At 43.9% G+C, this 14231-nt stretch overlaps 1 protein-coding gene across 8 annotated transcripts in view; it reads right to left on the bottom strand.

Annotated features, from left to right (window-relative positions):
* cblb (Cbl proto-oncogene B, E3 ubiquitin protein ligase) overlaps positions 1–14231 on the bottom strand; it is a 171778-nt gene that overhangs the window by 67502 nt on the left and 90045 nt on the right. For all 8 annotated transcript variants that reach the window (XR_014913509.1, XM_085420008.1, XM_085420005.1 and 5 more), the window contains one exon: positions 2904–3281. Coding sequence is in view for 7 of the 8 variants with exons in the window: in XM_085420008.1 (XP_085276134.1) it covers positions 2904–3281 (378 nt within the window). In the remaining variant the exon portion in view is untranslated. The remainder of the gene's footprint in view (positions 1–2903; positions 3282–14231) is intronic.

The following is a 14231-nucleotide window of genomic DNA, read 5'->3' as shown; positions in this document are numbered from 1 at the left end:
CCATCTTAGTTAAGTGAGATAGAACGTCCAATGGAGGCTGTTAAGATAACATTTATTTTTGTAATGGTCAAAATTTTGATCTGACACTGGGTCTAAGAGAAATGTTAGAGAATCTCCAAAAATATTTAGATTTACCATTATAGTCCTCAAGAAAAGATTTAACCAAATGTTAGAGTAACCTAGGGCTGCAGCGACCTATTATTTTAGTATAATCTATCAATTATTCCATTGATTAACCAAGTAATTTTGCAAGAAGTATTTTTGTCTTGTTAACAAGTAATAATAAATATTAAAACGAGAAAAAACACTGGTCTTTTAGAATGAAACCTAACCCTAACCCATTGGTTTCCATTTTAGAAACTGCAATGTTTTAAAGTTTAGCTGCATACAATATCTGTCAAAAAACAACAACTAAATGCTGTGATTGTTTGTACGTGCCATATTGAAATTTAAGCTTTTAAAGAAAACATTTTTAAATGCAAAAATATATAAATAATCTAAAGTACAGTCAAAGTCAAATAAAATAATATACATACAATCTAAACTAAGGCATAAAAAAAAACTTTCTTCTTGGAAGGCTTTCTGACATGAGGAGGCAAGTGTTGTGCTGCCGAAAACAGACATTATGACGTGGTAGTATTAATAATAAATCAGTGTCCAACCTTACAACCCTCAGGTCAGTGGAATGGCCCATGTAAATTTTTATTGGCTTGTGAAATAAACCTTTTATATTTGTATTTTTAAATATTAATGTAATTTAATAATAAGTATTTTATATGATTTACCTTTTGATCTAAAACATGTTATGAAAGCCTTGAAATTAATATGGCATTACCATATTATGGTCAGACTTTTTATTATACACCACTCCAAAATACACATATATTGAAGTTCTTTTTTTAGCTGCAAATTCAGTGACATGCTCACATTTACATAGTTTAACACAGCGGCACGCTACAGAGCCATGTAATCCTATTAAGGTCTCAAGGTGTACAGACTCAGGGAAGCTTGAAGTGAGGACCTAAATGCAAACACTGGGAGGCAGGAAGGAGTTAACTGGAGGTGAGCCGTTTATTAAGGCTGATTGTTGAATGGTACAAAAATAAAAAAACAAAACGGAATGGGGAACTAAAACAGAGAAACTAAACCGTGACATGCTAGCTACAGAGCCCATGGAACCTGAAGAAACCTGAGGGTTAACAAACATGGAAACACATAACAAACTGGGGAGGCAAAGGATAAAATACAGAGAAGAACATGGGAAGGGAGACAGAACACCGAGGTCTGACTGGGATGAGAGAGAGATGAAGTGACACAGATGTAGATAGAGAGAGAAAGAGACACTGAAGGGTAGGGCTGCCACGGTTAGTCGACTAGTCACGATTACGTCGACGATCAAAATCGTCGACGACTGATTTAATAGTCGACGCGTCGTTTGAAGCTTTGTAAGATCACAAAAGACGCAGGAATAAGTAGTAGAATTTAAGAGTGTAATAACGGACTGAAACAGAAGATGGCAGCAGTGTATGTACAAGGATGCCAGCTGCCGTTAAAACCCGAAGAAGAAGCTGTGTCCCAGAATTCATAGCGCAGCCCAGCTCAGTTTCCAACAATGGCGGCAGCTAGTTAGTTTTAATATAACTCTTATTATTCTTTCTGGGTCACAAAATAAACCCATCCATCCATCCATCCATCCATCCATTTGTTTCCGCTTCTCCTTTTCAGGGTCGCGGGTGGGGGGGGGCTGGAGCCTATCCCAGCTGTCATAGGGCGAGAGGCAGGGTACACGCTGGACAGGTCGCCAGTCTGTAGCGAGAATGTAACTGTGTAAACCTCAAATATCTGCTCAGTTTATCAAGACACCACATATTTTCAAAAGTGCCCCGACGTTTTCGGAGATGTCTGTTACCCACTAGCTCGATAGCTAGCTGGGAGCAAGGCTCACTAGAGCCCGTGAGAACACCGGACTCCCTGCAAATCGTTTTCAAACCCACCGTGGACTTTCGCTACTCAGGTTAAACATATATAGGTCACTTAGATAACTTAAAAATGTTATTGTTTGGCTTTTTTTTTTTTTTTTTTGTATTTTATTTGTTCCTGAGTAAATCGGTTTGGCTGAGATTAAAGTTATAGTTTTTACACAGCTGAATAAACGTCAAGCAGACAACTGATTATCAGAAGTGTGAGATGCTGGAGAATATACTCCGGTGTCCTGTTATATTTTAGATAGCAAGGAGTTTATTAAACTTCACCGAAACAATCTGCAAATTTCATTAAAATTTAATAAACTATCATCTTGTCTTTATTTTTAGTTAGCACATACCTTAAACACTTAAAGCTGTAAGCTAATGATAGTTATATAAGAGCAGATGCATGCTGGTGCAATAAGCTGTACGTCTAATGGATGCATGATCTGATTAGTCGACTAATCGCAAAAATAATCGGTGACTAGTTGACTATCAAAATAATCGTTTGTGGCAGCCCTACTGAAGGGTAATAAACAAGGACAGAGGGTAAGACAAAAGGGGAAATGCTAAAGAAAACTAAAAAATCCAAACTAACATGAATCCCTGAGGTAAAACAATAATCAGAAACTCATAAGCACATGGAAACTAAACTAAGAAAAATAAATCAGTCTTTAAGAATACAACAGTGATAATAAACAAGCTTCAAAAGTCCACACAAACAAAACATTGGGTCAAAGAACCATGACAAACCCATCCCACAGTTCTGGACACATCGAACCTCACGGGGCAGAATGAAGAGACTAAACAAAGTCACAGTTAGGATTCTTCCTCCCAGAATTGTGAGAGTTTATCCTTTCTTTTACTTAGTAAATTAAAAAAAATACAGTCCAGTACTGGCTTATCATTTTAAATATTTAAAAGACACGTAATCTTTACCTTGGAGCTCTCTGAATTTCCTGCCCCGTCCAACCTTTGATGTAACCTCACAAATTCCACAGATGGACAACTGAGTGGTCTTCGGTGCAAGTGACAAGGCACAGTGGGTCCCAGCTGGAGTTGGTGTTCCCCTCCAGTCTTGTGTGCATCTGTCAAATGGCTGTCTTTGGAGCACCAAGTCTCAGAGGAAATTTGGAATTCTGACAGCATGCCTGTAGAAGAAGAGGACATGTACGAGGAACTGGGGAGCGAAGAGTGGTGTGATTCAGGGGGGACAGGAGGAGGACGCTCGGGAGGAGGAGGTGGTGGTGGGTCCCTCTGTGGAGGAGGTGGGGCTGGAAGAGGCTTGTCTTGCTTCCTAGATATGCCTGGTGAAGACTAAAGGGGTAGAAAGATAAAGTTGTTCAATTAAATGAGACAACTAATTTGATACCTGGATTTACATTTTTTTAAATTCTTTTAATTAATCTGGTCGTCCATCCATTCTCTTCATGGGGAAACTGGAGCCTCTCCCAGCTACCATAGGGCAACAGGAAGGGTACACTCTGAACAGATCGCAGGGCCAACACAGAGAGACAGATAACTATTCACACTTTCAGGTGTGTGCTAACACAATGCCATAATCTTCCCAGGAGTAAAAATCTCCATAAATTTACCTCTGTAAAATGCTCAGAGAAAATACAGAAAACCCAAGAGCCAAATCTCAGACTCTACAGGACTCTGTTATTATTAGTTAAATGTTAAAGTTCAGTTTGCAAAAGACTGAACAAGTATGACTGTGCCTTGGATTAAAAGGGTTGCCAGAAAAAAAGCATTTTTCTACTTAAAAGAACATGGTTTAGCAGGGCTCGCAAAATCGCTAGCCCAACGGCTAGCGATTTTTCCAGTCGGGCTACCAAAATCTATCTCTGCCCTGCCCGTCGGGCTATCGTAGGAAGGAAAAATATATGTCAATGCTTTTGCATTCTTTCGGAAATGTAGCTGGGTAATTATGTCATTGGCATCGGTGAGCCACTGTCAATATGTGACATATTGAAATCGCGTTTGAATTTGCGCTTGTTTTTTGCTTTCACTTTGCAATCGTGCGAACTGTGTATAGAGAGCGATAGCACTGATTGGTGACGATAATTTGCGCACCAATTCCTCTGATATCGTCTTATTAATCGTTAGCTTACTATGCAAACATGACAAGTGAAATCTCCCGCAGCAAGCTTAAACATGTGAGAGGTTGATCGCGCAGAGAATCGCTGAGCGTTATGTGAGTGCGTGTGTAAAAGCAGCAGGATATATATTTTAGTTCTGCTGAGCCAAATAAGACAGGTCAGGGTGAAGGAGTGACAGCCAAAGAAAAGCTTACCACAAAACGGAAAAGTTATGACAAATCAGACTATAAGGCAAAAAGAAAGTGCAGCTTTATGGTTTCATGGACAAAAGAATTTCTGTGGCTGCAATATGACAAGCTAAATAACCAGGGGTGCACATAAGTGGTCCGCAGGTGCGCATTCACTGTCAAAATAAAAAACGCGCACAAGATAAGAAGTTGCAACGCGTGTTTGCGTACATAAGATTTTCTGGAGGAGAACAGACATTTATTTAGAACTCTTAAAGATGTCGAAGAAGCAAGCTCCTTTACGCAATTACTTTGGTGTTCCTCCACCTCCAAAGAAATGTCAGAAGGAGTCCGAACCACAAAAGAAGCACGTATTCTCGGAAAAGTGGTTGCAGGAGGTGAGCTGGCTTCAAACAAATGATGAATGCACAGAGATTTAGTGCAGAATGTGCCGTGAAAATCCCACTCTAGCGGACAAAAACAGTGCCTTTTTATATCAGAATCAGAATCAGAATACTTTATTGATCCCTGGGGGAAATTATTTTTTGTTACAGTGCTCTATTATAAACCAACATAAACCAACATTAACAAGACAGACAATACGCTAACTAAGAATAGTACAATATATACATATATATACATATACATAAGTCACTCCTTAATAAATAGCTGGAAAAGAAACATGTGTAGTTGTAGCAGTAACCAGTGTGTTAAGTGCATGCGTTGTACAGGGAGATGGCCACAGGCAGGAAAGATTTCCTGTGTCGTTTCAGTGGTGCTTTTCGGTAATCTCAGTCTCTCACTGAACGTGCTCCTGTGACTGACCAGCATGTCATGGAGTGGGTGGGAGGTGTTATCCAACATTGTCTTTATCTTGGACAGCATCCGCCTCTCCGACACCACCTTGAGGGAGTCCAGCTCCATCCCCACAACATTACTGGCCTTACGGATTAGTTTATTAAGTCTGTTGGCATCTGCTACCCTCAGCCTGCTCCCCAGCATGCAACAGCATAGAGGATCGCACTGGCCACAACAGACTCATAGAAAATCCTGAGCATTTTCTGGCAGATGTTGAAAGACCTCAGTCGCCTCAAAAAATAGAGACGACTCTGGCCCTTCCTGTAAAGTGTTGTGGTGTTTTTAGCCCAGTCCAGTTTATTGTCAATGTGTACTCCAAGGTATTTATAGTCCTCCACAATGTCAACACTGACCCCCTGGATTGAAACAGAGGTCAAGTGTTTCCTGGTCTTCCTGAAGTCCACGATCAGTTCCTTGGTCTTTGCCACGTTGAGCTGCAGATGATTCTGCTCACACCACGTGATAAAGGAGTCGACCACAGCCCGGTACTCTGTCTCATCATTCCTGCTGATGCATCCCAACACCGCAGAGTCATCAGAAAACTTCTGAAGATGGCAGGTCTCTGTGCAGTGGCTGAAGTCTGTGGTGTAGAGGGTGAAGAGGAAGGGGGAGAGGACAGTCCCCTGTGGTGCCCCTGTGTTGCTGATTACCTTGTCAGACACACACTGTGGGAGACGTACATATTGTGGTCTTCCTGTCAGGTAATCAACAATCCAGGACACCAGGGAAGCATCCACCTGCATCGCTGCTAACTTATCACCCAGGAGGGTCGGCCTGATGGTATTGAAAGCACTAGAAAAGTCAAAAAACATGACCCTCACAGTGCTCGCCGGCTGGTCCAGATGGGTGTAGACACGATTGAGCAGGTAGATGATGGCGTCCTCAGTTCCGAGACGAGGCTGATAAGCGAACTGAAGGGGATGCAGATGTGGTCTTACTATGGGTCGCAGCTGGTCCAGGATGAGCCTTTCCAGGGTCTTCATGATGTGAGAGGTCAGTGCCACGGGCCTGTAATCCTGGGGGCCACTGGGACGTGGTGTCTTTGGTACAGGGACGAGGCATGATGTCTTCCACATCACTGGGACCCTCTGCAGACTCAGACTCAGCATAAACAGTTTATGAAAGACTCCACACAGCTGGGGGGCACAGGTCTTGAGGACGAGGGGACTCACTCCGTCTGGTCCAGCAGACTTGCCTGAGTGAAGTCTCCTCATTTGCATCTCTTGAGTGAAGGTGATGGGTGGGGGAGGGGTGTCTGGAATCTCACAGGAGGCAACAGCGCCATGTGAAGAGAGAGGCTGGCACAGTGGTGTGGCTCTGGATTCCAGGCTGACTACAGGTGCGGTTGTGGGGGTGTGAGCAGACACTGTGGTGTCGAATCTATTGAAAAACAGATTCAACTCGTTAGCTCTATTCTCACCTCCCTCAGCTCCCCTGCTGTTGGTTGGCCTGAATCCAGTGATGGTCTTCATGCCCCTCCACACCTCTCTCATGCTGTTCTGCTGGAGTTTCCACTCCAGCTTCCTCCTGTAATTGTCCTTAGCCTCTCTGATCTTGTCCTTTAGTAACACCTGGACATTCCTCACCTCCTCTTTATTGCCCCCTCTGAAAGCCCTCTTCTTGTTGTTGAGGAGGGCTTTGATGTCCTTAGTCACCCACGGCTTGTTATTTGGGTAACAATGAACAGTCTGAGCTGGAACAATGGAGTCGGTGCAGAAAGTTATGTAGTCTGTGATACACTCAGGAAGCCCATTGATGTCCTCGGCGTGAGGCTCGCAGAGTGTTTCCCAGTTGGTCACCTCGAAACAGCCCTGTAGTTCCGCTAAGGCCTCCTCTGACCACCTCCTAACAGTCCTCATGGTCACAGGTTCCCTCCTCACAATTGGCACATAGCGGGGGATGAGGTGAATCGGGTTATGATCTGACCTACCAAGTGGGGGGAGGGAGGAGGAGCTGTATGCATTTTTGACATTAGCATACAGTAGGTCTAGAATTTTTTCTCCCCTGGTGGGACAGTCCACATATTGTCTGAATGTTGTTAGTGTATTGTCCAGTGATACATGGTTGAAGTCACCCGAGATCACAATAAAGGCACTCGGGTGCTGAGTCTGTAACCGGGCTATGGCAGAGTGGATAGTGTCACATGCAGCTGTGGGGTTAGCAGAGGGAGGAACATAAACAGCCACCAAGATGAGTTCCGGTGAATATGGTAGGCTAGAAGACGTGCTTTCACTGTGCTCCCGCTCCCACCTGTACTTATCACAGTGTAATGCGCACTACTGTCTATATTTTTACCTAAACTAGTGACTGAGAGCTTTGGGAATACTCAGCAGTCCTAAATACGCTTTTTGGAAGTTAAATAATGTCGAAGCAGACGAAGATACAATCTCGAAAGACCACGGCCGTCGTGATGAACAATGCTAGCCAAACTGACATGCTAGTAGCAATGGGCGACCAGCCCTCGCCCCCGGTGGACACCGCAACTCTCGTCCGTGAGGTGACCGATAGCATCAGTGAGGTAATTGACCAAAAACTGTCTGCACTGTCGGGGACACTGGAGAAAATTTCGTCCTCGCTGGAAAACGTCTCCAAACGCGTCACGGAGGCAGAGCAGAGAATCTCAGATATGGAAGATGGGGTGACTGACCTCGCGGGGAGGCTGGCTGAAGCGGAGGGGAGGATTAAGGTTATGGCAAAAGGTTTGGACGACTTAGAGAACCGCAGCAGGCGCGACAATATTCGCATCATTAACCTGAAAGAAGGTGCGGAGGGTGAGAGCCCTACTCAGTTTTTTGAGGCTTGGCTGCCTGCCACACTCGGGCTGAGACACAGCTCCGCGGGTAAAGCCCGCATTAAAGTTGACCGCGCACACCGGGGCCTCGGCCCGCGGGGTGCTCACCCCAGGCCGGTGATCATCAAGCTCCACAACTCCGGAGATAAACAGCGGATTATGGCTGCAGTGAAAGCGGCCCCCGAACTCCACCACGACGGGCAGCGGATCTTCATACATCAGGATTTCTCCTACGCGATCCGTGAGAAACGACGGGGATTTAATGCTTCTTGCCGTGCCTTAATCGACAAGGGCATCCGCTTTAGGATGCGCTATCCAGCGACGCTTGTGCTGACTTACAATGGCAATGAGCACAAGTTTGAATCGCCTAAAGATGCACAAAGTTTCATCAATGCGCTGGATTAATAGATGCTTGCCCCTTACAAACTGTGGCACTGCCGGACTTAACTGGGACCGTGTCATTGGACGCCTGAGTCCGCAGCGTTTAACGCAGTTTGAGGAGGCAGAGACGGTTTAACGGGGAAAATAGCCTAATTGTTTACTCAGTCTCTAATTTTGATTCACAACTGACAGTAACCCGATTCCATTCAGGTTTGGGGAGCGGGGGCGGGGTTTTGCTTTGTTTTTTTTTTCTCTTTTTCTTGTCTTCTCTCTCCTTCTCTCCCGTGGAGTGAAACTTCTTTTGGCTGCACTGGGCTTGTGACACCACCCGGTGGGTGGCATTTTCATTTTTGTTTGTTTCTTGTTTGTCTGTTTTTAGTCCGTGATACCTTGACGTTTATCTTAATTCTGTTATTGTATGCAATTTGTTGTGTGGGTGAAGGTTCCTTTGCCATCTTTTTGTGATGGTTTTGTTCATGTCAGCACGGCCGGTTCAGGCCATGGGTTAAGTCTTTCACATGTCTTTTATTATGATGGCTCTTTCTGTTTGCCTTGGGTTGACGATTCTTGTCCAATGACAGATTACTTTTGCAATGAGTAACACTAAAATTATTACTCTTAATGTCAAGGGAATTAACCACGTCATTAAGAGGCGCAAGATAATTTCCTTACTCAAAAAAGATAGAGTGCAGATTGCATTACTGCAAGAGACTCACCTCACAGATTCCGAACACCTAAAACTCAAACGTGATTGGGTGGGACAAATTTATTATTCCTCCTTTAACTCTAAAAGTAGAGGCGTCGCAATATTGGTCCATAAAAATCTACCATTCACGCTACATACTATTGTAAGGGATACGGACGGACGATTTATTTTGATTACTGGGCTTCTATATGGGGAATTAATTCTATTGGGAAGTGTTTATGCACCAAATACTTTTGATAGATCGTTCTATTCAAATTTTCTGGCAAAAACCTCCCCTGTGTGTCCGAACCACGTAATAATTGGTGGGGATTTTAACTGTGGCTTGGATCCTGAAACTGATTATAATCCACCAAAATCTCAACCATCTTCAAAAATGGCAAAGGCTACAACGGACCTCTGTTCAGATCTTGGTCTCTTTGATGCTTGGAGAGTTTGTAATCCACATGTGAAGGACTTCACATTTTTCTCACGCCCCCATTTTTCCTTTTCCAGAATTGACTACATGTTTGTTTCTGGATCTGTCCTTGACAGAACTCGGGGCTGTTTGATCCGCACATGTGCGCTTTCGGACCACTCATCAGTTTCAATGGAGCTATCACCACCTTATTATGACCCTTCGTCTAGACATTGGCGGCTAAACCCAGCTCTCCTTAGTGACCCTAAATTTGTAAAGTATTTAGAAGATCAGTGGGAACTCTATCTTTCTACAAATGACTTACCGGGGGTTAGTGCTTCTACTCTATGGGAGGCGGGTAAGGCATTTCTCAGGGGCTCCGTTATCTCTTTTACCTCGGCAAAAAAGAAGAGCAACTTAGCCAAACAATTAGTGCTTGAACGCGATATCACTGACTTGGAGAGGGAGTTTAAGAAATCCTCGTCTATTTCTGTGCTTCGGAAGTTGGATGCAGCTAGATCGGCCCTGGACCAACTGTTAACTCAGAAAGCGGAAACTGCAATATTCTATGCGAAGCATAGATTATTTGAATCAGGCAACAAACCTGGACGCTTGCTCGCCCGACTTGCCCAAGGGAAACGGGGCTCTTATGCAATACCCTCTCTAAAAGATAAGGCAGGTGTCTTACAGTTTGAGGCTAAACTTATCAGCAAAATAATGAAAGAGTTCTATCAAGACTTATATTCCCCTGAGTGTCAAAATACTGTAGACGCCAGGAAACTGTTTCTTGACACTGTTAACCTCCCTATACTGTCAGAGGAAAGTCGATTGGATCTTTGCAGCCCTATCAGGGTGCAGGAGGTCTTGGATGCAATTAAATCCTTACAGAGCGGGAAGGCTCCGGGCCCTGATGGGTTTGGGCCAGAGTTTTATAAAAAAATGGCCAAACATGTGGCGGGTCCTTTGTTGGGAATGTATACAGAATCTCTTGAGAGGGGCGTGCTTCCACCCACCCTAAACCTTGCCCATATATCCCTGATCTTAAAGAAGGATAAACCCGCGGATCTGTGTACATCCTACAGACCTATAAGTCTACTTAGTGTGGATTGTAAGATTCTGTCCAAAATTTTATCCAGACGTTTGGAGGAGGTTCTGCCGGTTCTGATAAAGCCTGACCAGACGGGATTCGTCAAGAATAGATACTCCCGCTCCAATGTCCACCGACTCATAAATGTTGCGCAGTTCTCTCAGAACACCAATTATAGGGCTCTTGCGATCTCTTTGGATGCTGAGAAAGCATTTGATCGGGTGGAGTGGGAGTATCTATTTGATGTTTTGGACAGGTTTGGTTTGGGATCTGAATTTGTCAAGTGGGTCAAACTGCTGTATGGGGCCCCAGCTGCAAGGGTCTTGGTTAATGGCTCGGTCTCGGATGTCTTCCCACTGGGTAGGGGAACGCGGCAAGGATGCCCCCTCTCTCCCCTGTTGTTTGCACTTGCTTTGGAGCCACTGGCAGAGGCTATAAGAACTGATCCTGAGATCTGTGGGGTGACCTTGTCGAATACTGAATACAGGATTTCCCTTTATGCAGATGACGTGTTGCTCTTTCTCACTAAGCCAGAAACTTCTATTCCTGCACTGACACATATCATCAACCAATTTGGCCTCTTCTCAGGGTATAAGATAAATTATGATAAATCTGAAGCTTTGCCACTGGGTGACGGGGGGAGGTGGGACGCTCCTCCTAATTTCCCTTTCAGGTGGTCGACCACGGGTTTCACATATTTAGGTATCAGGGTGTCCGCAGACACAGCGGAGTTGTACAAGTTGAACTTCAAGCCGATTGTGGCCTCAATCAAGAATGACCTCAATAGGTGGTTTGACCTCCCCCTGTCTTGGACGGGTAGAATAAGTTTAATCAAGATGAATGTGCTACCCAGAATATTATACCCCATTCAAATGTTGCCTCTCAGGATCAACAGAAAAACATTCATAGAGATTGAGGGATGTCTTTCTAAATTCATATGGCGTGGGAAGAAATCTAGACTAAAGATACAGATTTTACAACTGCCCACGGATGAGGGGGGTCAGGCACTGCCTAACTTTTTATATTACTACTGGGCTTGCCATGCACAAATAATCTCAGGGTGGTTACATTCCTTCCTTCACCGGGGCGAACCATCGGTAGATGCCTGGTGCTGTGACCCTCTCTCACCTCTTAGTCTCTTATCCACTGACCTGGCGGACCTCCCTCTTGGTGTCAGAACTAATTCCGTCTTGATGCCCACTTTAAAGGTTTGGCGTGATATTACTGCCCACGTCGGAAGAAGAGGTTTCTCTAGTGCACTGCAGCCTCTAACTAGGAATAAAGCTTTCCCCCCGGGTATTGGCATTAATATATTTGATGATTGGTATTCCAAAGGTGTAAGATTTATTTGTGATCTGTTCGAAAGGGGTAGTTTTATGGCCTTTAATCAAGTTCAAGTTAAGTATAATTTACCACAGAAACACTTCTTTGGATTCCTGCAAGTAAGGCATTATGTGAACTCCCTTAAATTTCCAGCCAATCAACCAGTTTTGAACCCTGTTGAAAGCTTTCTTCTCAAAGTTAACGAGGAAATGACTACAAAAAAGAAATTTATTTCTCTTTGTTATGGGAAATTGTTGTCTTTGAACTTTATAACCACTGATAAGGCCAGGGTTCGGTGGGAAACCGACCTCGAAGCTCAGGTTGGTGCGGAAGCATGGTCCAAAACTTTCAGATCTGCCATGAAATTGTTTCCCTGTAACAGACTAAAGGAAAGCCAGTACAGAATCTTACATAGACTACAGCGTACGCCGGAGTTCCTAAATAAAATTCACCCTCAGATTTCTGCTCTTTGTGTGAAGTGCAATACGGCTGTAGGGACCTATTACCACTGCATATGGCAATGTCCTTTAATTACTAGATTTTGGAAGAATATTGCTATAGAGCTTTGCTCTATTTTCCACCGAACGATCCCACTGAACCCTATGCTGTTCGTTCTGGGTCTATCTATAGAAGGGCTCTCTCTGTCTTCTGTACAGATGCTTTTGTTAAGTAAACTTTTACATTTGGCGAGGCGATGTGTACTGTTTCAATGGATTCAGAGACGGCCTCCTACTGTTACACAGTGGTACAGAGAACTGCTCAGGGTGCTGCCGATGGAGCGCCTCAGTGCCATCATAAAGGGCAATTGTAATGCATTCTGCAGCATATGGCAGCCTCTGCTTGATCACCTACCTCATGACCTTACTGTGCTATTACATAAAGGGGACTCGCAGTTTGTTTTTAAACACACTGATTAATGTCTGTGTTTTCCCCCCTTTTTTTTTTTTTTTTTTTTTTTCTTTTTTTGTGCTTGGCTGTGCTGACTTGTTGATGTTCGTGTTGTTCTGACAAAATCAATAAATCATCGTTTCAAAAAAAAAAAAAAAAAACAGCCACCAAGATGACGTGAGAGAATTCCCTGGGTAAATAATACAGCCTGAGTCCAACAGCACACAGTTCAATGTCCGGGCAACAAATCCTTTCTTTGATTGTTATGTTGGCAGGGTTACACCACCGGTTGTTAACTAAAACAGCAAGCCCACCTCCTTTCCGCTTACCGCTAGCGATGCTGTCCCTGTCCGCGCGAACAGTGTGGAAGCCTTCCACGGAAGCATTCTCATCGGGAATGTCCTGGTGCATCCATGATTCGGTGAAACAAATCAGGCTACACTCTCGGTATTCCCTCTGACTCCGTACCAGTGCTGAGAGCTCGTCGATTTTATTCGATAACGATCGGACAGTTCCCATTACGATAGACGGCAGACACGGTTTATACCTCCTCCTCGCTTCGAGCCTCCGCTGTCTCACCATCTCCTTCTTTCTTCTCTTCTGTCCTTGACCTCTGCATCGATGTGTTTACTCCAAATTTCAGCTGGTACTTCTGCGGGCCTGGCCAGCGAGCCGGCCGGCATCAGGGCGATCAGCTGATCTCTGGAGTAAACAGTCCGTGAGTGTAGGAGATGTGCCGCGGTCCCGTTCCTTGATAAAAGTAACAGTTCCACGGCCACCAGAAGAACAAAAACTCTCTCAATCCACATGATTGAGTAAAAGATAATAAACGGATGAAAATACAAGTCAGAAAAAAAAGAATACGCAAGAAAAAAAGAGCTAAACTAAGAGAAAAAGCAGGAGCGACTGTAACAGGCTGCACGCTGGTTGGCGCATGCGCACTAATTATATGGACGCAAACGCGCGTTGCAACTTCTTATCTGGTGCGCGTCTTTTATTTTGACAGCGAATGCGCACATGCGGACCACTTATGTGCACCCGTGTAAATAACATAATGTTCTACCGGGTATGTTGTTGGTTTTCCCTTGATTTCTGAGTCGACAAGCGCCTTTGTTACTGGGACCAGTAATTTTAAGAAAGGCCCCCAATAGAACCCATGAAAAATGCAAGAAATGCATTATTGCTCAGTCTGCAATATCTTTCCCAGAACAAACACCGATTCCAAATAACATACTAAAAATAAACCTGAAAAATCTGTTTAGAACACCGTACTATGTTGGAAAGAGTGAACTACCACTGGCAAAATTTAGTAGTCTTTGCAAACTTCAAAAAGCAAATGGCCTCGATCTTGGTTCCACTTGCCTCTTACCCGTGACTTCAGTGGAAATTTCAAATTCAGGATCTGACACAGACTGATTCATGTCCTACACAGTTCTTACAAGTTCATAGAAATTTCTGTTCAATTAGAACCAAGTATTTGAGTTGATGATTGCAATTTTTATACAATGTTGTAATTTGTGTTTCAACAATTTTTTGATTAATGTTTTGTTTCCGTTACAATATTATACTT

Source organism: Rhamphochromis longiceps, linkage group LG10 (genome assembly GCF_057381845.1).
Source record: "Rhamphochromis longiceps isolate RC_006_pf linkage group LG10, R_longiceps_female_GT1.1, whole genome shotgun sequence".
In the NCBI taxonomy this organism is placed as follows: Eukaryota; Metazoa; Chordata; class Actinopteri; order Cichliformes; family Cichlidae; genus Rhamphochromis; species Rhamphochromis longiceps.
This window is presented reverse-complemented; position numbering and strand designations above follow the sequence as displayed.